Below are 26099 nucleotides of genomic sequence, written 5' to 3'. Positions count from 1 at the left end.
AACAATGCACTCAGTAACCGTAACCCAATACTGGCTAGCTGGCTGGCTGGCTGGCTTTAACTCTACTACCATTCAAAGTTGTATTGTTACACAATCATCAGTCGTTTACTGAACTTATTCGTGCCAAATTCGAAACGAATTCGCTGGTGCATTATTGCATTATCTAAAGTCCATATGAGCAACAGCGTGAAACGAACTTCATGACGTCGTTTGTTGTCAAGTTGTTGGTCACAAAAATTAATGCAATTAATATGATGAATATAAATATGTGAATAGATAATAGGAAATTGGAAAATAGCTCTGTGAAATTAGCAGCAGTAGAGCATAATACGTTTGACGATGATTTGTGCTTGCATGAATTTTGGTATTTGGACTAAGCGAAACACCATACAACACTGGCTCCCCACTCATTTTTATACTCAGCTGCGCAGAGCTCACAGAGTATATCAATTTTGTTCGCATAACGGCAATCCGTAACGGTATAAACTAATCGAGATAGATATAGACTTCTATATATCAAAATTATCTGGACGAAAAAAGAAATTTCCGTCCGTCTGTCCGTTAACACGATAACTTGAGTAAATTTTGAGGTATCTTGATGAAATTTGGTATGTAGGTTCCTGGGCACTCATCTCAGATCGCTATTTAAAATGAACGAAATCGAAATATATCCACGCCCACTTTTTCGATATCGAAAATTTCGAAAAACCGAAAAAGTGCGATAATTCATTACCAAAGACGGATAAAGGATAAAACTTGGTAGGTGGGTTGACCTGATGACGCAGAATAGAAAATTAGCGAAATTTTGGACAATGGGCGTGGAACCGCCCACTTTTAAAAGAAGGTAATTTAAAAGTTTTTCAAGCTGTAATTTGGCAGTCGCTGAAGATGTCATTATGAAATTTGGCAGAACGTTACTCCTATTACTATATATATGCTCAATAAAAATTAGCAAAAGTTAAATTTTAACAAAAATCTTAATTAAATAGTTAGTTTAGAAAATCTTAATATCTTTACAGTATATAAGTAAATTATGTCAACATTCAACGTCAGTAATGATATGGTGCAACAAAATACAAAAATAAAAGAAAATTTCAAAATGGGCTCGGCTCCGCCCTTTTTCATTTAATTTATATAGAATACTTTTAATGCCATAAGTCGAACAAAAATTGTTCAATCCTTGTGAAATTTGGCAGGGGCATAGATTATATGACGATAACTGTTTTCTGTGAAAACGGGCGAAATCGGTTGAAGTCACGACCAGTTTTTATACACAGTCGACCATCTATCCTTCCGCTCGGCCGTTAACACAATAACTTGAGCAAAAATCGATATATCTTTACTAAACTCAGTTCACGTATTTATCTGAACTATCTTTATCTTGGTATAAAAAATGGCCGAAATCCGACTATGACCACGCCCACTTTTTCGATATCGAAAATTACGAAAAATGAAAGAAATGCCATAATATGAAAAGAGGGATGACCTTAACACCTTTCATTTTATACCCATATCATACAAACACATTCTAGAGTCACCCCTGGTCCACCTTTATGGCGATATCTCGAAAAGGTGTCCAGCTATGTCCCATTCCCTTTTAAAAACCTCTCTGAAGTGGGCAAGACAACTTTTACGTGGAAAAAAATTACATATTGGGAAAATTGCCTTAATTTATCCGTGAAACAAAAAAATTTTCACGGCAAATTCACGTGCAAGAATTATTTTCCTAACTGGTCTCTAAGGTGGTTTTCGAAAGGTGGCACGCTAACTTCACGTGAAGTTGGCGGTACACCATAAAAAAATTTGAAATTTCTTCTTCGAATTTATAAAATATGCCACTTATCTACGGAAAATTTAGGGCAAATTCGTGTACAGGAATTATTTTCTAGCTGGTCTCTAAGGTGGTTTTCTGAGGGTGGCACGCTAACTTCACGTGTATTTTCTAAAATTTTTTTGTTTGACGGATAAATTACGGCAAATTTACGGCAATTTTACCAATAGGTAATTTTTTTCCACGTAAAAGTTGTCTTGCCAACTTCAGAGAGGTCTTTTAAAATACTCTTTAATACCTTCCTTTTGACACCCATGTCATATAAACACATTCCAGGGTTACCCTAGGTTCATTTTCCTACATGGTGATTTTCTCTTATTTTGTCTCCAAAGCACTCAGCTGAGTATGTAATGTTCGGTTACACCCGAACTTAGCCTTCCTTACTTGTGTATTGTGTGCGTTCACATTTTAAATTCACACAATATGAAGAAAGCATTTTACGCCACGGAGGGATCAATGGTTAATAAGTACAACTACCGCATGGAACTAAAAAATAAAATGGTAAAAAAAGCAAAATCAAAAAATGAGACACACAAAATAGTCGACCAATTCTCTTATTAGGCTGTTAAAAAGACGAAATGCGAAACGGAACATTATATACCCAGCATGTAACGAACGTTAAATTATATGAAAGTTGGAATAAGTACTATAATCTGCCTTGCAGATGCCGTTCGGAGTAAACGGATAAAACATGTAGGTGCTGTCCCGCCAATTTGTAGGGAATATTATAAAAGGGAGCACGGCGCGAATTGGAAGAGAAGCTTGGCCTAAACCTTCTCGTAGGTAAATCGCGTCAAGTATTTAATTATTATTTTTATGTGAAATAGGAATGGCAGCCTCTATGCCAAATTCAAAATCATATCTTCAACGGCCTATGATTTACAGCTTGAAAAACTGCAAAATTTTCTTCCTTTAAATGTGAACGGCCGTTTTCCGAAATTTTACCAAACATCTATTTTGTGTCATGAGGCCAATCCACGCATAAAGTTTCATCACTATCGGTCTTTGGTAATGAATTATAGAATTTTTTAATTTTTCGAAATTTTGGATAAATGTGGGAGTGGTTGTCGTTTGATTTCAGCCATTTTCAATACCAATATATTCCTGGTCCAGCTAAGCCAGTATACCAAATTTCATAGCGATATCTCAATTTTTTGTTCAAGTTATTAATGCACAGACGGACACGGCTCGATCTAAATCTTTTTCGATCCTGACAATAAGGAAGTCTTTATCGATCTCGATTTCTTTATGTCATTACGTTGTACCGTTATCCAATCAAGTTTATAATACCCTTGTGTACAAGTTCACGCTGGTTAAAAAATAAATATGTTTAAATTAAATACAAATATCAATAATTCGAGCTTTGCAAGTGTTTGCGCTTACAAGAGCAATGACAACGACAAGTCAAGTTCTCTGTCTGCTTATGCTCCGGTGCAACAATACCAAAGATATATACATACATTGCTACACCGTTTGTGATTCCACCGTTCGATAATATATTTAAAATTCTAGTTTAAAAACAAAACGTATTTGTACCACATGTACGTTTAATTACAGTACCAAGTTTATCGATGATTCTATACATTGCTGTACTGCAGGCATTGCGAGCGTAAGTTCTTGTTGTAACGAAAAAGACTCTTCCCGAAGGTTTGGGGAGTGTTATCGATGTTGAAGGTCCATTTCCGGATATATGTAGGTGCGGTACGTTCCAGTAACGGGCACGGTACAGGCCTGAACATCTTGGGAACAATTTAATATGACCTCATTGAATCTCCTAGGCAATGCCGCCCACAAGAGTTTAGTTCAATGAGGAGCTTGGCGTCACCAGAGTATCGCCTGCTATAGAAATAGGATCCGCCACTGGTAAGTGAAGTTGACAATTGGGTGAAGAAGTTTTAAAATACGTTGACAACCATGCGTTAGACAAACCCTTGCACCCCTAGTTTTTCTTAAAAAAATGTGGTGTTGCTCAAAATCAAGTCCCCTTCTACAGCATTACCAAACCTATAGAGCCCAAAAAATATACAGTCGTAGGTTCATAAAAGTAACTAAAATTACTACCAATTTTGTAGACCCGGCAGACGTTGCCTGCCCTAGCATTGGTCTATCTGCATAATATTTAAGCAGTTTTTACCTCTTACTCTTCCTTACCCTCTCTGCCCTTTTGCTTATCTATTAATTCGCAATCAAACTTTCAGAACTACAGATCGGTCCCTGGTCTACTTCCCGGAAAGAAACTTCACATGACAGGACAAACAACGTGACATGAAATTTATATATATTACGATTAACCCCATATCATTGTGTCTATTATAGTTCTCGAAATTAAAAAAAAAAACGTAGTCTAAAAATTCTGAAATTTTATGTGCGGTATCCGCAACTGGAAACCCGGTAACCAGACAAAAGGTTGCCTTCTTCAGAATGGTTGTATTTAATATAATAAAGGAAGCAGCTTCATGTATGATATACTTCTTTAAATCGTTATAACGCAAATAAAAGAATCAAAACTTTGAGAGAAACACACCTTTCACCTTCTCAACCGCCATCTGAAAAAAAAGTTGCACTCCAGTTTAAAAATACAAGCAGACATACATACATACGAGTTTGTACAAATTTCAATTAAAATTTTGTAAATTAACACCCACTTGCTATTCATTATTGAGGATCCTGTTCTGTATTGGACGTGACTTAAGTCATATTTTCAATAATCACGTACAATAAAATCATTTCGTATCAAAAACAAAGAACTATAGCAACAATTATACTTATTGTTTAATCAAGAAATAATAACAATCCGTAGACAAGGATGCATTGAACAAGTAAAGGTGTCTAAGTTCGGGTGTAACCGAACATTATATACTCAACGTCAGCTTGAATTGTACATTTCATTTCAGATAAATCACTTTTCTATATAACAGGTGCCACCGCCCGTTTAAAAAAAAAATATCTCCCCATTTCCTCTTAAAATAAAACTTGATAAGTGAAATATCATTGATATAAAACTATTTTTTGCTAAGTTATAGCTTATTATTCTAGCCTAAAACCCTTTTAAACTTGTTTTGTATATAAGTTGCCGTGGTCTTTAACCGATCCCGTCCATTTTTACTAGAAATATTTTCTACTATAGGGAAAATTTGTGTACCCAATTTTATTACGATCCGTTAATTTTTCTTCGAGTTATGGCTCCCGAAACATAGAAAATTGCTTAGTCATAAAAGGGGCGGTGCCACGCTCATTTTTTAAAATTTGAAGTTTTTCTTATCTATTGTTATAAATCCGGTGTTGGGAAATGAAATACCATTGAAATAAAGTTCTTTTTTCAAGGATATAGCTTATTTTATTCGTCCACGACCCTTTTAAAAATCTTTTATATAAAACTGGGCGTGGTCCTTAAGCGATTTCATTCATTTTCCTTCAAACCATTCCTTATAGTAAAGGCAACCTCTCTGCCGAATATTGTTACGATAGGTTTAACGATTTTTGATTTATGGTTTATAATATTTGTAAAATTGATTTTATCACAAGTGAGCGGTGGCACGCCCATTTTAAAAATTTTTTTCAAATATTTATGAAGAGTCTTAATATCGGTCCACACGTCAAATTTCAACATTCTACGTGTATTATTTACAAAATAATCAGGTTTTTTGTGTTTTCCAAAATGTTATATATATAAAAAGTGGGCGTGGTTATCATCCGATTTCGCTCATTTTCAATACCAAACTATTCTGGGTCAAGATAAGTTCGTGTACCAATTTGGTGAAGATATCTCAATATTTACTCAAGTTATCGTGTTAACGGACAGACGGACGAACGGACCGACGGGCAAGGCTCAATCAAATTTTTTTTTTCGTTACTGATGATTTTGATATGTGCAAAGCACGCTGAGTATAAAAATAAAAAATGAAGAAATAAATGAAAAAGTTTAAACATAGAAATGCAACTGGTTTTGCGTTGGCGTTGAGGCGCTTCATTTTTTTTCTGCGTTTGCGATAAGGAAAATCTTTGGCGCCATGAAACAAAGAACAGAAGCGCGTCAATGCGATTAAATGAACCATAACAACAACAAATGTAATTGCAATTACAATGTAATTTAATAGGCAAAACTTAGCACTATCGCCCATGTCACTAAGTTGTAGAAAATATTAATAGAAATCGAAATGAGAACATAAACAAGAAAGAAGTATGCAAAACGATTTGCAGTATATAAACTGCTGCAATATAAGCCTATCTCGAATGTTTAAAGACCCCCAAAGTAGGAAAAAATGTCACATTTAGGAAAAAATTCCCATATTTTGAGTTGGGGTGGGTGTTTAGAAAAATATTCTGAGATAATTCAGCTGACATCAGTAATTCTGAGATTGGACGTTTTCTGAAAGAGTCAGAGATATGTGAACATCTAAAATATTCTCATATAAGGGATTTTCTAGACAACAGCAGATATCGCACGACCATCCCAGTGCTATATTTGACCGATATATGGCGCTTTATTATGACGAAGAATAAAAAAGTATAATAAAGAAAATAATTACAATTGCAAAAAAAAAAAAATTAACAACTCGCTACCAGCTCAACAGCTGAAGGACAGTGTACGTACAATCGCTAGTATTGTTTTTACTATGCAAATATTTATTTGCAATCGCAAAGTAGTACCTTTAGAATAAATACACAGATCTATGTTAGGGATGGACGCGTAGATTCATGTTACATATGTCGAACAGCACCATACAGAAAAAAAACTATTAATTTTGAAAGGAACCAAAGTTGAGCTTTTTATAATTTGTACTGCTTATTGTCTACGGCCTGATGTAGTAATTCCAAAGAGTTAACTTATATGAAAGTCTCACGCTGTGAAGAAAATTTAAGAAATATTTAACTGCGTTTTGGCAATAGAGACAATTGTTTCATAAAACGTGAGGGCTGTTCCAAAGAAGGATTTTATAAATCAACCCCTATCATAAAAAATAAATGTAAGGCGCGATAACCTCCGAAGAGATTTTAGGCTGAGCTTCTCTTCCAACTTACGTCGTGCTCCTCTTTATATTTTCCTACAAATTGGCGGGACGGTACCTAATTGCTTTATGCCAACTCCGAACGGCATCTGCAAGGCAGATGAGTTTTCACTGAAAGCTTTTCATGGCAGAAATACACTCGGAGTGTTTGCCAAACACTGCCGAGGGGCGACCCCGCTTAGAAAAATTTTCTTCTAATTGAAAAAAACTTGTTTCCTAAATTTTGATGTTGCTTTGCCCGGGGCTTGAACCCAGGATCTTCGGTGTGGTTGGCGGAGCACGCTACCATCACACCACGGCGGCCGCCAGCCAATCAAATTTTAAATTTTAAAAGAAACGATTATTATGAGCTGCATGACATGCAGCATTCCATGGCACAATTTTATTTCTCAAAGAGAATTTGATGTTCAAATTTCTGAGGCGCAGCCTTGACTTAATCCCATACTGAGCCCTCATTTAAATATTCATTTTTCTCTTGGAGAATTTGCTTGGGTGCGTGAAACAGAGCTAATAGCAATTTACAAAGCAACTGACTACATTGAGGGAGATAGAAGCAAAGACGGGAGTTGGCGGGTTTGTACGGGAAGCCGAATTGAACTAAAGTCGATGGCTAGCGCGCTTACTTCTTTAAAAGTGGTGCTTTCAAAGAGACAGCATACCAGAGGCGTGGGTGTCTGTTTCTGGGCCAGTAACAGCTGTAGGTAGCACGGTCAGAAACTCTGTGAATATTTAAAAAACCGGAGCTGGTCAGAATCGGGCTAGAGGTGGCCTTAACTTATGAAGCTATACATTTCATAAGGTCACTGAGTTGGAACTTTAGGGCTGTTAAAATATAAGGCAAAAAAAAAGCTTTTTCACCATCCTATTTCGATCTTTCCACGTATACTTCAGAGGGACAAGGTTTCCCATTTATAAAGTAAAAACAAGTATCCTTGAAGAAGACTCGGAAGAGTTAAACGCGTAGGAACGTAAATGAAAATTTATGTGTTATCTTACAATTTACAGACTAAGAATTTTCTGTGCATCTTCTCCGCCCTTTATAATGGACGATATGTAGTCTACACATGTTGTTGTTTCAGACGCTTGCTGATAGGAATTGTGGCTTGAAATTCGAAGAGAGACTCTGACGGCTAACGAAGCGTTTAAAGAATGGAGCAATTTCTTGCCTAAAATTAATGATTAATAGTGGCGCACAGAACGAGTTACAAACGATTTAGTAATGAAGGCGAAGGACGTGTTGTCTCTTCATTGTTGAGATGTTGAACTCCCAATTTAGTTTGTTATGCTAGAATACGATCTCCAAAGGGTTAAGTGGCTTAGAATATTTCTGCGGTAAGGGTTTGATAAAATCCATAATCCCGAAGTTTCTGGGGGTCAAAAACTCGTTATCACGTTAGTACAGCTAATAGCAAAAGGTGCTGGTTCCGGAGCATACAGGATTTCTATACGGTACAGGACTGTCATACCCGCAACATTCTTCTAAATCTTCCAAAAGCATTTTGGGGTAACAAAAACAATATATATAACGCGAATATGATGAAATGACCTTCGGGAAATATTTTGCGGTTACAACATCAACAACAACATACACAACTCCACTACGAAAAGTGAGATTAAGTGCTACGGACTGAAAAATAATAAAACTTCGATGGATTCATCAAAGAGCTGTTCAAAAGGGGAGGTTGAGAGCTCCTCCAGATCGGAACTTAAGTATACTACTCCATAAGAATGGCGATCCCACAGTATATGGATATTGAAGCCAGTGGCTCGATATACTGGTATGTCAGAATTTGACTTTTATGGAAAGCGTATAAGGCTGTGTAAAATGACCAACAAGGAAAAATGAGTACCGTAACGGGTACTGCTATTTTCCCATCTCTAATCCGCATGCATTTAGCAAAGTAGACACGTGGTAGACAGCTGATATAGGCTATGAACTGGATTCATAATCGACTAATCATTAACATAAGACCAGGGGGTATAGGCATGTGAAGAATCAGTTAAGCTTTGAGGGCAAGACAATGCAAACGGACGGAGAATAAAATATTATTATTGAGTTTTAATAAGTGTAAATATTACTTAACAGATTATAAAAACAACTGATCCGTTGCTAAGCAGATCATTATGGAAATAAATTTATGTGTATATAATATAAATTGATGTAGATATGTATATAATACACATACACAAATACACTTACGCTCATAAGAAAAGCCAACTATAATGTGTTCACTGTTTCTCCACTTAGCGCATACAATCTGGCATCATAATCAATAAATGTCAATTTGTATGACAAAATGTCAAAATGAAATGGAAACAAACAAATGGCATCTCAAAATGTAAACGTCACTTAGAACTTACATAGAAAATCTAAATTCAACAGACTTCTAAGTCAAGTTGAGTGTTTCTAAGTTTTGAGTAATCAGTAACATGCAATGTTCATTTAACAGAACTGTAAGTGACAGTTCTCAAGCCAAGTCAAGTCTATGCTAAGTATCAGTAATGGGGTCTTAACATTGACAATTCTTTAACTCATTGGGTGACATTTTAAGGCGAAAAAGATAGAAAGTTCCTAGCAGTTTGCATAAAAGCAACAATGTTTCATAAAAGTAATAGTTTTTCCTTGAAGAAAAAAATTAATATAATTGTTTACATATATTTCCACTTACATCACTTTCCATCACAAAAAGCGATCCCGAACGCTAACTGGTATTACAAAAACATAAATTGGACAAGGAACGATGGGCCATGATTCATATTCTCTTATGAGTGCAAAGTAAGTTTTATTCAGTTCGCGATGAGTAGTAAGTCCCCAAAATCAAGAAGATTGAGTAAAAATTTTGTTAAGGTAACAGTGAAGGATTCTCCGTATACGCATTAAAAACCGTGAGAGTTGCTTAGATTTTGTTAATGGGGAGTTAAACTAACTCTGCCGCTACATTGGCAGCATTCAAGACGGCAGCTCACCAAGAATTGGGGGCTAATCGAGCACAGTAATCTGAACGCAGCTGTGAATCCATATTTTTGTATTTTTGGGGCTAACCACGCATTACAAAACTGAATTCAATTAATTTATTTAGCGCTATTCAGAGAATATGACTCATCCCCATTCGCTCCGAGGCCAGTTTCTTTTTTCGCAGAACCAGCTTAGTAGGAAGGATTTTTATGCTAAGAAGCTGGTTTTATTCTAGCCAGGGGCCGTCTAATTATTGTACCTCAAGTGACAGCAATATTATAGTTTTCATGTTTATACTATCTTTCAATTCCGCGAAAGTTTCTGGAACAATTTTAAACGTATTCGGAGGAGCTTTCTTGTCGATATTCATATTAATGCGTTGAGTGGCCTTTCGTGGCCGTCCACTTTGATAACGTGTGAATAAAGTCACCTATTCAATATATTTGGTTCAAGGTCTAAGGCATAATTCATTATAATGTTCCCGCTGACTATTTCCATATTTTGCGTGATTTGTTCTTTTTAGACAAATATATTAATTTTTTCTTCAAGGATAAAACTACACAAGTTTACAAATTCAGGTCAACTTTTGGATCTGAGCAGATAAGAACGATTCTTAACTACATTTGATATATTGAATTCGAATCTGCATTCAGTTTTTTAAGATTGATTCTAGTTTCCGAGTTCTCGCATGATAGCACCATTGTGCTGTTATAGTAGCTTTTAAATAGTGGCACTGCTTGATAAGTCATTTCAATTGTAACTGTAAAATAACATAAGTGATTAGAGCAAATACAAATGCACAGACAGTGTTGCAAAGTTCTTTAACGTAAGATGAAGCAGTCGCATGGGCATATTTTCAAAATATCGTTAACCACTTTCTTGGTAATCACAAATCCCCTAAAAATTGCTTGAAATAAATGTTTTCATATATTTAAAGCAATACGGGCAATACCCGATTAACTCATACAAACAGACAACATTTGGTTAATTCGTTGTAGTTCTATAAATAGAACAAAAACAGCAACAATACCAAGTTTCTCTGAAACCGCCTTACAACCATGCATAACTTCAACACATAATTACATACGAAGTATGTGATGTGTAGAAGATTAATATATGCAAAAGAATGCAATTGGGAAAAACTTTACAACAACTAAGACATGACGTAGCTGAATGCGTTTGTAACCATTTCAACTATCGTAGGAGTGCGGGTTCGAATCCCACTACCGGGAGAAAAGGCTTTGAATATATTTACAAGGTATAATCGAAACAGCTGTCGCCTTGTCCGTCCTGATGTCACGTTGTTTAAATTTTTCACAAATTATTAACAAATCCCATAATTTTAAGGAAATTATTGGCGATATGTTGGAAAATTATCGAAAGATTGGAGCTAGAATGTCCCTAAAGATGAATTTTCTGCATTCCCATCTCGATTTGTTTCCCGAAAACTTGGATGATACGAGCGACGAACAAGGAGAGCAGCTACACCATGATCTAGCCAACATTGAAAGACGATTTTGGGGTGAAGGCCTGATGAGCGACTACTGTTGGACTCTAATACGCGAAACAGATACTAAACAATACAAAAGACAAATATTAATTTCTGATTTGTTACTTTTAAGTTAATAAAATGCATATTATTTGACAACAATCTTTAAAAATGAATTTATTGACTGTATTAAAAACTAGAATCAATCTTAAAAAGCGGAATGAAGAATCGGATTCAGCGTCATAAATTGTTTTAAAAGCAGTTTTAGTTGCCTAGATCCAAAACCGTGTATACTTGTGTTCCCGCCCAGCATTTTTTGAAATTATTAATCATATTAGAGTCTTTTCGAGTCTCCAGCATGATCAAAATAAGCATATATGCGCTCATTTTATTATCCGAAAAGACTCCCTCGTCGGGAGAAAATGGTACCCTACGCGTGACTACACTTGGTGAGCCTCTTTTAACCTATATTTCTAATCAGTATTTAGTCTTTTTCCATCATTTACTATCATTTATGAGTCTTGTGGGAATAATTTTTAAGTGTGTTTTAAAGCTTTTGCGATTCTTTCTCGAGACATTTAAGAGTCTATTTGGAATCTTATTTTAATCATTTTTTTTGATCGCTTTACATTTTGTTGTTGCTTTTTCATTAAATCATATTTCACTCATAAGAGGGAGTCGATTTCGAGTCTTCTTTTGATCGCAGAATTGATTAAACAGTTTTTAGTCGTCAAAAGGAGTCGAAAGTGTCTCATTGTGGAGATTTATACTTTAGTCAATCTTCCATATGCTATGTGGGATATGAAATATAGCTGATTTTACCAAAACTGCTAGGGACTTTCTCTCCGTAAAATACCACATAATTAGTTAAGGAATTATCGATATTAACCACAATAGCTACAAAATTTCGTTACGCAGCTGTAGTGATTGTAGAAACGCCGTAACAGGGAAAATAAACTCTTATTTTTGAACGTAAGTGTATATATTTGGGTGGGTGTGAATGTGCACTCTGGTCACCTTGATGCCGCGGTTGATTATAAATGCTCGCATTTTTTCAATTTGTTTACATTCTAGCCGATGCCAATCAGTAATTCACTTTTGCTTAATAACATTTTTGCTCCTGTTGCTGTTGCAAGCCATATGGGCTTATTCATTTACTTAAATACAAATATAATAACATGAATATAGTACGTTGTTTGTGTTCAACCGTCTGAATTTATTGCTTGCATGACATTGACCAGTATAGGCTGGCCGAACGCAAGTAGGTAAAACCAATAGCCAAGCAAAACACAAAAAAAAAAAAAAAAACAAACATGAAAGAGCAATCACAATAAATTTGCGAGGATCAGGCGTGTCCTTGGAAAATTATTGCTAAAGCATAGACTATACCTATGCTCATACGTCCGTGTGTTTGTACAAAAATGATTGGCTTCACAATCAATAATGTTTTATGCATGGCATAAAATATGTTATTTTCCAGTAATCATTTATTTAAGTTTTGTTCAAAGAAGAGTAAAAGCTAATTTAATTGAAAGTGTCTGCTTGATGACACCTATTCACTAGAAAGTAAATTTTTACTTCCTTTTGTAAATTGGATTAGGCTTACGGTTGAGTAAGCAAGTGCAACAACCAACAAATGAACTCCTACAACGTTATTATTAACGGTAATTTAAGTAGCCCGGCAAATCAACTTTAGCCTTGTTGGTTAGTGTCAACGACTTGTGACCATATTAAACATTGGTTGATCGAATAATGATGTAAGGTGGAATATTTGTAAAATATATATTTTATGTATCTACATTAGAGTGTGACATTTTTGGTGTCTAGAAAAATTTAAGATTTTTGTTTTAATTTCAATGACCAAAAGCTCTCGCAGGTTACCTTTTTCCTTCGCCTAGATCATACTGTTAAAATACGAAAAACGCACAGACCTACGAACAGATACCGAAATTAAACAGTGGCACAAGCTCTAGACAGAATCGGGGTTTTCGTTGTCGATACATATTTATTAATAGCGTTTATACGTGGTATTCACCCCCTATATAAATATCAAAACAAAGAAAACTAAAACAAGTAAGGAAGGCTAAGTTCGGGTGTAACCGAACATTACAAATTCAGCTACCAAATTACAGCTTGCAAAACTTTTAAATTACCTTGTTTTAAAAGTGAGCGGTACTACTCCCTTTGTCCAAAATTTGACTAATTTTCTATTCTGCGTCATAAGGTCAACCCACCTACCCAGTGTATCACTTTATCCGTCTTTGGTAATGAATTATCGCACTTTTTCGGTTTTTCGAAATTTTCGATATCGAAAAAGTGGGCGTGGTTATAGTCCGATTTCGTTCATTTTAAATGGCGATCTGAAATGAGTACCCAGGAACTTAGATACCAAATTTCATTAAGATACCTCAAAATTTACTCAAGTTAACGTGTTTACGGACAGACGGACCGGATCATTTTGATATATAAAAGTCTATATCTATCTCGATAAGTTTATGCCGTTACGTGGTACCGCTATGCGAACAAAATTAATCACCCTTATCGCGAAGTTCACGCGGAAAAGTGTTCGCCTTCACTTCTTTTGTTCGGGTGAACTTTTTCCGCCTATCGGCAATTTCGGGCGAACAAAAGTTCACTTCGAAACAGCTGATGCTCTATTGCGAATTGGCAGTGAACTAATAATTTACTTACAATTGTGTAAATTTTGTAACCAAGCATATATTTCCTTAAAATACAACAAAAATAGAAATAAAAAATGTATAAAATAATGTTTAGTATTGCACTTAGGTTGGTATTGATTGAGCGTGAGGAGAATATACATAAATGTGAAAGCGGTTCGGAGGCAATTAAGGGAAAGTTCTAACCCTTTGGAGCTAAATGATTCACTGTAAGCTAAAAATTACTATTTTTGAATAACAAGTTAATTTTTTTCAATTAGTTTTCGCCAATATTACAGGCTAAACAAGTCGGCATTCTAATATTTGCTAGTTATCCTTACAACTCCTTGCCACCATTGAAGCAAAAATTTGGAGTTCCACTAATTGTAAAATTGTGTACATGTCTTCGTTTTTCGCATAGGGAAAAGGCGTCGGAAAGGACCATGAAGTGGGTCTTAGTCAATCTTGTTTCAGTGAGATGCTCAACATTTTGGAACCGTTGCTTTGTCCACAATGGATAACTTGGCCAACTGATACGTTGTCATAAAAAATAGAATTTACAGCAATACAGGAATTTCACTTCTTCCACTCAGCTTCCGATTGTGCATTATTTATTGATATATTTCTAATAATAAAAGAACATATAATTATAATAGTATGAAATTTCAAAACAAAAAATTACTTAAATTTTGTTTTCCTCTCGTTCGCCTGTAAAATATAAGTGAACAAATTTGGGTGTTCATTTCGCCCGAACAAAGAGTTGCCGATAAGGTGAAATCTTTTTCGAACACGAAACATTTCTTCGCCACCCTCTGCGATAGGGTGAACAAAAACGGTGAATATTTTCGGGTGAAAATAAAACTCGCGATAAGGGTGAATATACTCTCTGAGCTCTGCACAGCGGAGCGTAATGAGTTTTTTTATGGCAGCGGACCCGGCAGATCTTGTTCCACCCAAACTTTGGCTTTCAAGTATTAACAACTCTTCCGCTGCTCCCTTTTATAGAGTAGGCACTGTGTTCCAAAATGATAAGCGCAAAACTGGGAGCTAGTAAGGTCACACACTACATCCCTATAGAGCACCTTCACAGAGCGATAACCACAAACCGGGATCACTGAGGATGCTCAGTAGTCAAGCTGAGACTAGGCAAAAGGTGGGGTCTAAGGCCAAAACTTACGGCATATTATGTACGAGGCATTTATTTGACCAATATTGAAATATGTAACACTGTTAATGACTCCTGCGTAGGAGTTGACTCAGAGATGCGATGATATCACAGGCCGGATCTTAAATGGTCTGCGGGTTGGCAGTATTTGCATCGCTTCTGCCCATGTTCATCTAAGGAATTATGCTTTGATCCGCTATTCAGCCGGGATGTAAAGAGTTACTGGATATAACAAGACCAATAACATTGTAACCATCTTCTTTGATAGTCAAGCTGCGATAACAGAACCATTGTTGGTTAGTGTGGTGTAGGTCATGAATCTAGCGAGGCGACATCGCTTTTCTTTAATTAAGGGCAGGATAGGGTCTTAATTTCGCAGAAGAGAAAGAAGTTCTTGCATGCTTGGATTAAATCAAGGATCGTATTTTACAGCAGCTGCTTGGAGAGGCTAATAATAGGTAACGACAATAGCGGTCGGTAGAGTTTCTAAGAGAATGGGTCCAACTAGCATTGAAAAACGAGTTTAAACCTCTCTTAACACGAAAAGACGGCTTATATTCAGGTTATTTGAGATTCTCACCGGGCACTGGACAATTAAGAGTTCATAGGTCACGGAGAGGATTGGGACGCAAGACCTTATGTCACAGCTGCAAACTTCCAGCGATGCCCCCTGTATCTACTACGCCGCTGTCCAGCGCATTGTACAAGCAGAGTGAAATTTTTTGGACAAACTTTTCCGAGGAGCTTTTTAGACCACAGGGATGTTAGGCGTTGATAGTAATATAAAAATTCATCGGATATAGTGGGACAATACTGTTTCTCACGACACTTGAGAATAGCATCACAGCTTAGGAAGAGCACTATGCGTGGTAACACTTTATAACTTTCTTCACTAAGTTCTTCTTCAACTTCACTATAGCTCAGGGATCCGACATGAACGTCACACTTAAAGAGTATCGATGTTGGAAGCAACAGATAACATTTAGCGTACGTTGTGCTTTGAAATGAAATTTTATGTGAGATCCTCAATGGCAAGCAACTGAGCTGTGCTTATAAGATGGTATGTATTAGCCACGGCGGATACCGTGGTGTGGTGATAGCGTGCTCCGTCTACCACAACGAAGATCCTGAGTTCAAGCTCCGGTCAAAGTAACATCGAAAATTTAGAAAAAAGTTTTTCTAAGTGAGGTCGCCCCCCGGCGAAACACTTTGCTATGAAAAGTTTCTCAGTGAAAATTCATCTGCCTTGAGGATGTCGTTCGAAGGCGGCATAAAACATGTAGGTCCCGTCCCGCCAATTTGTAGAAAAATTAGAAAAAGAGCACGACGCAAACTGGAAGAGAGCTCGGTCTAAAATATCTTCAGATGTTATCGCGCCTTGCATTTTTTAAGCACAGTTAGAATATTTAACGGGAGAACACTAGAAATCCGGATGTACTTGTCTTCTTTAATTTTTCTTTTATTTACTTAGTGTTTGATTTGAGTCAAAAACTAAGCCTTGATGGTAAAATAAAGAAAATATTTTTTCTATATTTAATTAGCTACACATGTTCGTATTGATTTATACAATTGTTTTTGATATTAGAGAGAGAGAGAAATCTCTAATATCAATAACGAAAGCAATTGTATAAAGCAATATCAGCATGTCTCGCAGATAATAATATTGTGACGAATATTAGCGACACTAAGTGATACTATCATCTCTAAGCCAATACTAAGCAGTGACTTGTATGCACATCAACAAATCAATCATTATGTCTATACATATGTACATACAAGCAGCGGAGAGCAACGCACAAACACATGCATATATCTGAGATACTCCCAAAAGTAGGCAATCATCTGTGGAAGTATCACTCACATATACACGAGCATGGGCTATGCGAGAAGCTATAATAATCATGCATATGTAGTTATAGATGAAAAATTTATAGCTGGTAAACGAGTATTAATTTATAGAAATAGAAACGCTTAGAAATATGCGAACGAGACATTACAATATTGATATAATGAACAGCGGAAGTAACCCAATGTTACTAAGCTGTTAGAGCGCGCCCATAATTATTCCACACAATTAGGATTAAAAAGCATACAGAATTAGTATGTATATAAATGGTGGATAAAGGATTAGCAACAAAACGTCAACACTCATATGGCTGAGTGGTTAAAGGCATCTGCCTTTACTAGTATAAAGTATAAATGTTGCAGATTTCGAGTTCAATACTCAGCTCCCGAGAAGCTAGCTGATATAGAAGTGAAATTCAGAAACATGTCCGAGTAACTATCAATAGGAAAATATTTTAGTTTGAGTAACCAGTCCGGTATGATCATTTTCACAACAAACCTATCCAGCACACCTTGTGCTGCCAAAAATTCACTAGCCTGCCACTCCCTCCATAAATTTCAAATTTCACTGGTTAATACAATGAAAACAACCATTTAAAAGGCAAATACTCTCACACCTTAATGTGTACCTCAGCAGCTATGTATATGTTCAAGTAAACGTATGTAATGTAAGCCCATGCAGAACGCACAAATCAAACAATTTGCATTGAGTCATTAAGCAAAGTGAAGGGCTGATCGTATCGTATGATGGGTTTGTTTGAATTATGAATAAAGCTTTGCGTTCAACCGACGTAAAAGGTGTTGATTTGTTTATTTTAAAACAAAAATAAAGTGATTTATTTTAACACTTGGCGATGGTGTAATGCGTCATTATTTACACATTAAGTCATGTATTTTGGGTACAACTGGTCGTCATTGGGGCTGTTATTACAAAGATAAACTTTCAACGTAAAATCCGAGGACTGCAATTTATTCTAAGCGGCTTCCGTGGAATTAAAAATCGTCACATTAAAAATTATATCGAAGATTACATGGAAGTTCATATAAATTATGTATGTTTAGTTGAGTATACCAGGTAGGTACTTAGATGCCCAGACGATTTCTATGTGCCTACAGCAAATAAATATTTTATACTTTTCGTCCCAGGTGAAATTTCGCAATTAGTTATTTCGACATTGATACATTTCTTTCAGCTTTTGCAATCGTTAAAATTTAAAACATTTGATATAAAAATATTTGACTTAAATAATAAAAATCAAAGTACATTCAAATTAAAAACAGCAAAGCACACGACAGTTAATTTAAATAAATTTAAAAAGCTGATTAATTGATGCAGCGAAATTATTATTTTTTTTGTTTATATATTATTAAGGAGATGGTGTGGGCGCCACTTCACCACACGCTGCCAGTCTCAACCAACCTTGACACAACAGCTGGCGGACATTGCACTACGCGGAACTTCATCAGCTACATATGTATATTTATGGCGTCTCATCATGTCCCACTACAATTAAGAATAAGATACAAATTACAAAAAAAAAAAAAAAAATCAACACAATCGATTTTTTAATTTCTATTGTTACTAACTAAACGAGTGGATATACATTAACCTGGGTCAATTTGTATGGACGAAAGTTGACCGATATCTCGCCATCGATTTTTCGATAGGATTTGGACTCAGGAAAAAAAAAGTTCCACTACGCATACCCAAAAAAATAATTTTCGAGCCTGCGAAAAAAAAGGCCAAACCACTCACCCAAAAACCAAAAAGTAATTTTTTTTCAAAAAACTTGTAAAAACGTTGGCGATGACAGTTTTTTTGAAAAAAAAAAAATATTTTTTGTGTTTTGGTCAAAAAATTTCGCCATTTTTTTTGTCGCTCGAAAATTATTTTTTTGGGTATGTGTAGTGGAACTTTTTTTCCTGATCCAAATCCTATCGAAAAATCGATGGCGCAATATCGGTTAATAAATCGACACAGTGTATATACATGCACTTAAATTAATATTTATCAATTTGTTCAGTCGAGGAAAGCTTATTACTAGATTTTACATACAAATGTACATACATACATCAGCGAACAGAAAAATAGCAGTGACAGTTTTTTTAAAATTTCGTTGGTAAAATCCTCCTTTTTTATTTTCCATATTTAAAAAAATGTATAGTAAAGTGTTATATTTATTAAAAAAGTGGACATAGTTATCATCCGATTTCGATCATTTTAAATAGCGTTGGGAGATGAGTGCCAAGGAACCCATATACCGAATTTCAATAAGATATCTCAATATTTTTTCAAGTTATCGTGTGTACGGACAGACGGATGGATATCGCTAAGTCAATTCCCTTTTTCATCTTGAGCATTTTGATAAATGGAAGTCTATATTTATATCGATTCGTTTATGCCATTGCGATCAACCGTTATGTTACCAAAGTTAATATACTCTGTGTGCAAAGCACACTGAGTATAAAAACGTTTTCGAAAAATTCGAGAATATTTGTAATTCTCTGCATTTTTTGACTGTGCAGTTTTGTAGCTCAATCAATTTAAGTCTAACAAAGCACAAGTTTTTTTCCGAAGGGTGTTTAAGATTTTCCTTCATACAAAGAGTGAAATATTTTTTTTATATGGCAGAAAATGTGAAACACCCTTCGAAAAAAAATTTTCAAAAATCAATGCGAATTTTGAGAGATCTAGAACTTGTACTTTGTTAGACTAGAATTAATTGGCCCACAAAACTGCATACTAAAAAAATTTTCTCGAAATTCCGAATTTTTTCGAAAATTTTTTCAAGATTGGTTTGTATAGTTTTAGTTACAAAATTCATAGAAGTTCTTACTTAAAATAACGAAAATAAAAATAATAAAATCTTTCGGACGCAATTTGAAAGAAAAACCACCAATGCTATATTTCTGCTCGCTGCTATATGTGTTTGTTTTGTGGGCGAGTAAAATGGCGGCAACATCAACAGCTATTAGCATACTAATTTTTTACATTACGTGACCGGTTAAGTAATAATTAAAATGATCTTTAAACAAATAAAACATTGAAGCAATTCGGTAACAAATCAAAAACTGCAATCTATGAGTGAACTTCTAAATTTAGTATTTAGCAGCAGCAAGCTCAGTTGCAAAAATCTTAAAATATTTTTTCAAAACTGGATTGATAAACTCGTGCATAATATTATTACATTTTTATTTTAGCGTTTACAAACTATAAGTTGAGTATTTTAGATTTTACGTGCATAGCACACGGAAGCTGCTATAAATCAAACTTAAAGTTGGTTGATATACGGGCCGGTCAACATTGTTGAAAAAACCATGTTGATACTAGAAACTAAAAGAGCTTAGTTCGAAGCCTCGTTACCAATGAACTAAGAGAATTTCGACTATCAAAAGCTCTGATCCCTTCCATACAAATGCAATATTTCAAAATGCTAAGAGCTACGCGACAATAAAAGTTAAAAGAGTATTTTTAATTTCAAATGGTGCTTTTCCATTTTCATTTCATGCTTTCTCATTTACAACTGACAATCCTCATATCGAAATCACGCCTTACCGTTTTAAATTTACTATTCTCATTTACAACTAAATTCTCAATTAAAATTGACGATTTCGAATTTTCATTTAACGCTCTCTCACTTGCAATTGACTATTATTATATCCTATTTAACATATTTAAAAGCTTTCTCATCTACAATTAACTATTCTTATTTACAACTGACTTTTATAAATTACAATTGACACCTTCTAATTACGCTCCCTCATAGATATGTGATTGTTCTCATTGCGAAATGTCGCTTTCGCATTTATAATTAACTATTCTCATTTTCATATGACGCTGGGGCATTCTGACGATTGGTGTAGTTTGAAATTAACTGCCTATTTGAAAGTTCATTTTAAAATTTAACGTAGATAAAACTCATGGTATATTTTAAAAATTTAAGAGATACAGAGTCCCGATATACGATTCAGACATGAGATCATTCTAGCCGATGTTTTTATACTCAGCATGCTTTGAACACAGAGTATATTAACTTTGATTGGATAACGGTTGGTTGTACAGGTTAAAGGAATCGAGATATATATAGACTTCCATATATCCAAATCATCAGTATCGAAAAAAAAAAAAATTTAGCCATGTCCGTCCGTCCGTCCGTTAACACGATAACTTGAGTAAATATTGAGACATCTTTACCAAATTTGGTACACGAGCTTATCTGGACCCAGAATAGATTGGTATTGAAAATGAGTGAAATCGGATGATAACCACGCCCACTTTTTATATATGTATATAACATTTTTGAAAACACATAAAACCTGATTATTTAGTAAATAATACACTTAGAATGTTGAAATTTGACGTGTGGACTGATATTGACTCTTGATAAAAATTTAAAAAAATTGTTTTAAGTGGGCGTGGCACAGCCCACTTGTGATAAAATCAATTGTACAAATATTATTAATCATAAATCAAAAATCGTTAAACCTATCGTAACAATATTCGGCAGAGAGGTTGCCTTTACTATAAGGAATGCTTTGAAGAAATATTAACGAAATCGGTTAAGGACCCCGCCCACTTTTATATAAAAGATTTTTAAAAGGGTCGTGGATGAATAAATAAAATAAGCTATATCTTTGCAAAAAAAGAGCTTTATATCAATGGTCTTTTCTTTCCCAAGTGGATTTATAACAATAAAGAGGAAAAACTTCAAATTTTAAAAAATGTTTCGGGAGCCATAACTCGAAGAAAAATTAGCGGATCGTAATAACATTGGGTACACAAATTTTCCCTATAGCAGGAAATATTTCTAGAAAAAATGGACGAGATCAGTTAAAGACCACGCCCACTTTTATATAAAAGATTTTTAAAAGGGTCGTAGACCTGTAGACCGAAAAAGAGCTTTGTATCAATAGAATTTTACTTTCTAAATTGAATTACAACATTAAATAGGAAAACACTAAAATTTTTGAAAATGGGTGTGGCACCGCCTCTTTTATGACTAAGCAATTTTCTATGTTTCGGGAGCCATAACTCGAAGAAAAATTAACGGATCGTCATAAAATTGGGTACACAGATTTTCCCTATCGCAGAAAATATTTCTAGTAAAAATGGACGGGACAGGTTAAAGACCACGTTTCTTTGATTGGTGAATTTGGTGATCTTGCAATTAGCACCTGGTTTGTGAAATATTCAAAAAAAATTCACACCAAAATGAGGTAAGTCAACGTGCAACTTTTACTGCACGCACGCTCCGTTCTACTCTCTGAACCAATATTTAAATAATCTAAAAAGTAACGTCTGAAAACTACTTGCACTTCAAAACTCAAAATATTACATATGTACGTAGTATTAACTGTCAATTAGCTGTCAAGCTGTTTATTCTCAATGCTGTCGCGATTTAGGTCAGAGTGGCGACTTCTCGTATCTCAGTCCAGTTTAGTTGATTTAATTTTAACTTTATTCAATACATTACTTACTCTCTTCCGAATAACTGTTTTTCAAAGGAAACTCATAACAGATCAGAGTTTAAAGACTTACCTGAAAAGAGAAAGAAAATTGAGTTACTTATGTACAAAAAAATAAATTTCATAACTAATAAAATTGCATTTGCCTTATTAATATTTATTAGATTAAATGTTTTAATTGAAGGAATGCTGGAGTAAAATACGAAATATGTTTACAATTAAACAAATTTAACCGTACAGTTATTAAGAAAGCTGTTACTAGCAGTAGAATAATTAAATTAATAATTAATAATTAGTATACATATAATTAGTATACATATGTTATAAATTAATAATTAGTATACATATGTTATGTCACTACATAATAGCGTTTATCTTTTGCAATGAAGTTGATAAACACAACATTTTTCATTTCCACCCCATAAACCATGAGAAAACTCCTACGAGGTATAATCGTTCTCTCTTCTTGTCAGCACTTCCACATGAAACCAAGGCATTTCGGTATGATATTCAAATTTACACTAATAGATTGACAACAAAATTTTTTTTAAATATTGTTACACTGAGAAAATTTTTAATTTAAAATTTATTCATTAAGGGAACCATCAAAATTCTTCAAACATTTAAAATTTTTTGTTTTTTCTTCAATTTGAAAAAGTTTCGGTGTACATATAATTTTGTATATGTATTGTGATTTGCACTTCAATATAAAGGCTTGAAGATTGAATGATATATTTGCGCGTTGCATCAAGTCCTGGAAACACTGGCTGTGGAATCAATTTTAACTGCTCAAAAGTAAGCGGGTTGTATGCTGCTTTTTCTGAATGTGATTTACTCATAAGGCTTAGATGATTTATTTTCTTTTTTGGCCGTTAGTATATACTGTTGTTGTTATTGTTGAGCTCACGGCCGGATTAAATAAAACACTTTTCTTTTGTTTTTATTTAATTTAATGTCAATATTTCGACCACAGTCTGAAGTCATCATCAGGACTGCAAAAAACAATACGTATTTATAACAAACATATGTACCTAAAAACATTAATTAACATATATCATATCAACAAAACTTACATCTTAAGCTGCACTTGCAAGACTAACATTTAACAAAACAATTATAAAATGAAACAGCGATTGATAATCTAAACAGAGAGTATAAACAAATGAACGAAAATATACGGTTCTTTCGACTTAATAATAAAGATTACAACTAATTTTTATATACATATAATAAACCACAAGTTTTTGCATTGATTTTCTCTTTTTTGCGTGCCTGATTTCAAAGTTAAAATATACACTGAACCAAAAACGTACATGTTTTCTTAAGAATAAGTTTCATAGAAATTCACTCCAATTTTTTCTTAAAATTTAAGAAAAATTCCATATAATTTAAGAAAATTTGCGTATGATCTACGAAAAAATTCGTAAAATTATATTTATGACAAAACTTCGTTCTTATAATATAAGAAACCATATTCATTAAGCTGCTTGACGAAATTTGTCCTTAGATAATAAGAGAGTTTTCTAAGAATACAAGAACTGTTCTTATTTAAGTATATATTAAATAAAAGTTTCGTAAAATGTAAGAACAATTTCTTGTATTCTAAGGAAAATTTCATAGATTAAAAGAACATTTTCTTACCAAGCGTCTTTGTGTGAACGTGTTTAGTATACATAATGTATTTGCACTTATGCAAGTGACGCGAGAATATCTTCTAAGAAACACTGAATTTACTTCTGAAAAATAAATTCGTGTCCAAGGCATTTACTTATAAACACGAATGCATCGGTATAACATTGAATGTGAGTATGAAGATTTATTAACTAGCTTCTAGATATTTTCATTAGTTTTATTTTTTCTAAAAATAAAAACAGCTGAACATAAAAACTCTATTTTCAACAATATGCTTAAATTTTTATACTCAGCTGAGCAGCGCTCACAGAGTATTTACTTTTGTTCGTATAACGGTACCCCGTAACAGCATAAACTAATCGAGATATACGTGCCTGTTCTGGATTTCGGTTCCGACCAATTTATTCGGAATCGAAATGGGTTGGTGTTCTGAATATCGACTCCGACCAGACTTGGTCGATTTGAAAAGTTTTGCCTCTGAGTAGTCGGAATCCAAAGTAATTAGCCTATAAAGCATAGATAATTACATTATTGTTCCCACAAATAAGTTTTATTAAATTATTCATTTTATTTGGAAGATTTATAACAACTTTTTGCTGGACTATTTGTTTATTTAGTATAACAAATCTTAATTTGAAAATTCCTATCAAAAATGTTTCAAGCTAAACAAAGCGATGCTGGTCGAAATGAAACCGACGTGTTCTCAATTTCGATCGATCAATTTTTGCGATTTTTATGCACAATTGCACGTCTTCTTGCCTCTGCATTTCCGAAAACCATTGGTGCCGGCATTTTGTTAAAATTTTTGGACAATTTTAATTTAATTAAACCCAAAATAAATAAAAACAACGGTTTCGTTTGATTATCGACTTGAAATGAAAACAATTCGAAATCGACTTCGAATCGATTTGTTTCAATCGGAATTGAGAACACCAAAAAGGAATCGACTCGGAATCAGCCTCGTTTTACTTTTCAAAACGAGTCGGAATTCAGAACAGAACAAATTGACTTCTATATGATAAAATGATCTGGGCGAAAAAAGAATTCATTTAGCCATGTCCTTCCGTCCGTTTGTCCGTAAACACGATAACTTGAGTAAATTTTGAGGTATCTTAACGAAATTTGGTATGTAAGTTCCTTGCCATCTTAGATCGCTATTTAAAATGAACGACTATAACCACGCCCACTTTTTCGATATCGAAAATTTGCAAAAACCGAAAAAGTGCGATAATTCATTACCAAAGACGGATAAAGCGATAAAACTTGGTAGGTGGGTTAGAAAAATATAGAATAGAAAATCGGTAAAATTTTGGAAAATGGGCGTGGCACCGCCCACTTTTAAAAGAAGGTAATTTTTTAAAAGTTTTGTGTTCTAAATAAAAATTACCAAAATCGGATGACACCTTTTAAACAAAAAAATTTAATAGTCAAATTTTAACAAAAGAAATTGAATAACTTTACAATATATAAGTAAATTATGTCAACATTCAACTCCAACATTTGTCTCCAAAGCTCTCAGCTGAGTATGTAGTGATCGGTTACACCCGAACTTAGCCTTCCTTACGGGTTTTATTTGCATTTAATTTATATAAATCCTAAGATAATTGTTTGTAATTGGCTGTAACTTTGGAGCAACAGTTAAAACTAGTTTTAGCTGGCAAATTTTATTCTTTTCAATTAATTGTGCATATATAAACAATTCAAAGCAATAATATCAAGAAATAATTTAATGTGAGCACTAACATGCGAAAACTTGTTATTACTAGCAGTGAGCGGGAAGCCGATGTAAATTTGATTTGAAATATATTCTTACAGCAGTGGCATACACAACTTTTCTACTTTATCTTAGTTCAAACTGCATAAAACATTAGCTAAATCCAAACTTTTTTTTTGTGATTTAGAGGCGCGGAATAAAGCGGCATTGTTTTCATCAATACAATCTACGAAAACGTTTTCTATCTAAACGTTCTGTTTTGGTGTGGACCATAACTGTTTAAATTCAAAAAAAAAAAAAAAATTAATAAAATTTCCCTCGTTTTTTTTCTTCCA

At 34.3% G+C, this 26099-nt stretch overlaps 1 protein-coding gene across 13 annotated transcripts in view; it reads right to left on the bottom strand.

Moving 5' to 3' along the window:
- bun (bunched) overlaps positions 1–26099 on the bottom strand; it is a 594108-nt gene that overhangs the window by 201578 nt on the left and 366431 nt on the right. Inside the window, exon 5 of one of the 13 annotated variants that reach the window (XM_067767885.1) lies at positions 22473–22491. The exons of the other annotated variants lie outside the window; for them this stretch is intronic. Coding sequence (XP_067623986.1) covers positions 22488–22491 — 4 coding nt within the window. The 3' untranslated portion in view covers positions 22473–22487. Of the gene's footprint in view, positions 1–22472; positions 22492–26099 lie in introns of those variants that run through there. 13 annotated transcript variants of the gene reach the window in all.

This window comes from Eurosta solidaginis, chromosome 2 (assembly GCF_040869045.1).
Source record: "Eurosta solidaginis isolate ZX-2024a chromosome 2, ASM4086904v1, whole genome shotgun sequence".
Classification (NCBI taxonomy): Eukaryota; Metazoa; Arthropoda; class Insecta; order Diptera; family Tephritidae; genus Eurosta; species Eurosta solidaginis.
This window is presented reverse-complemented; position numbering and strand designations above follow the sequence as displayed.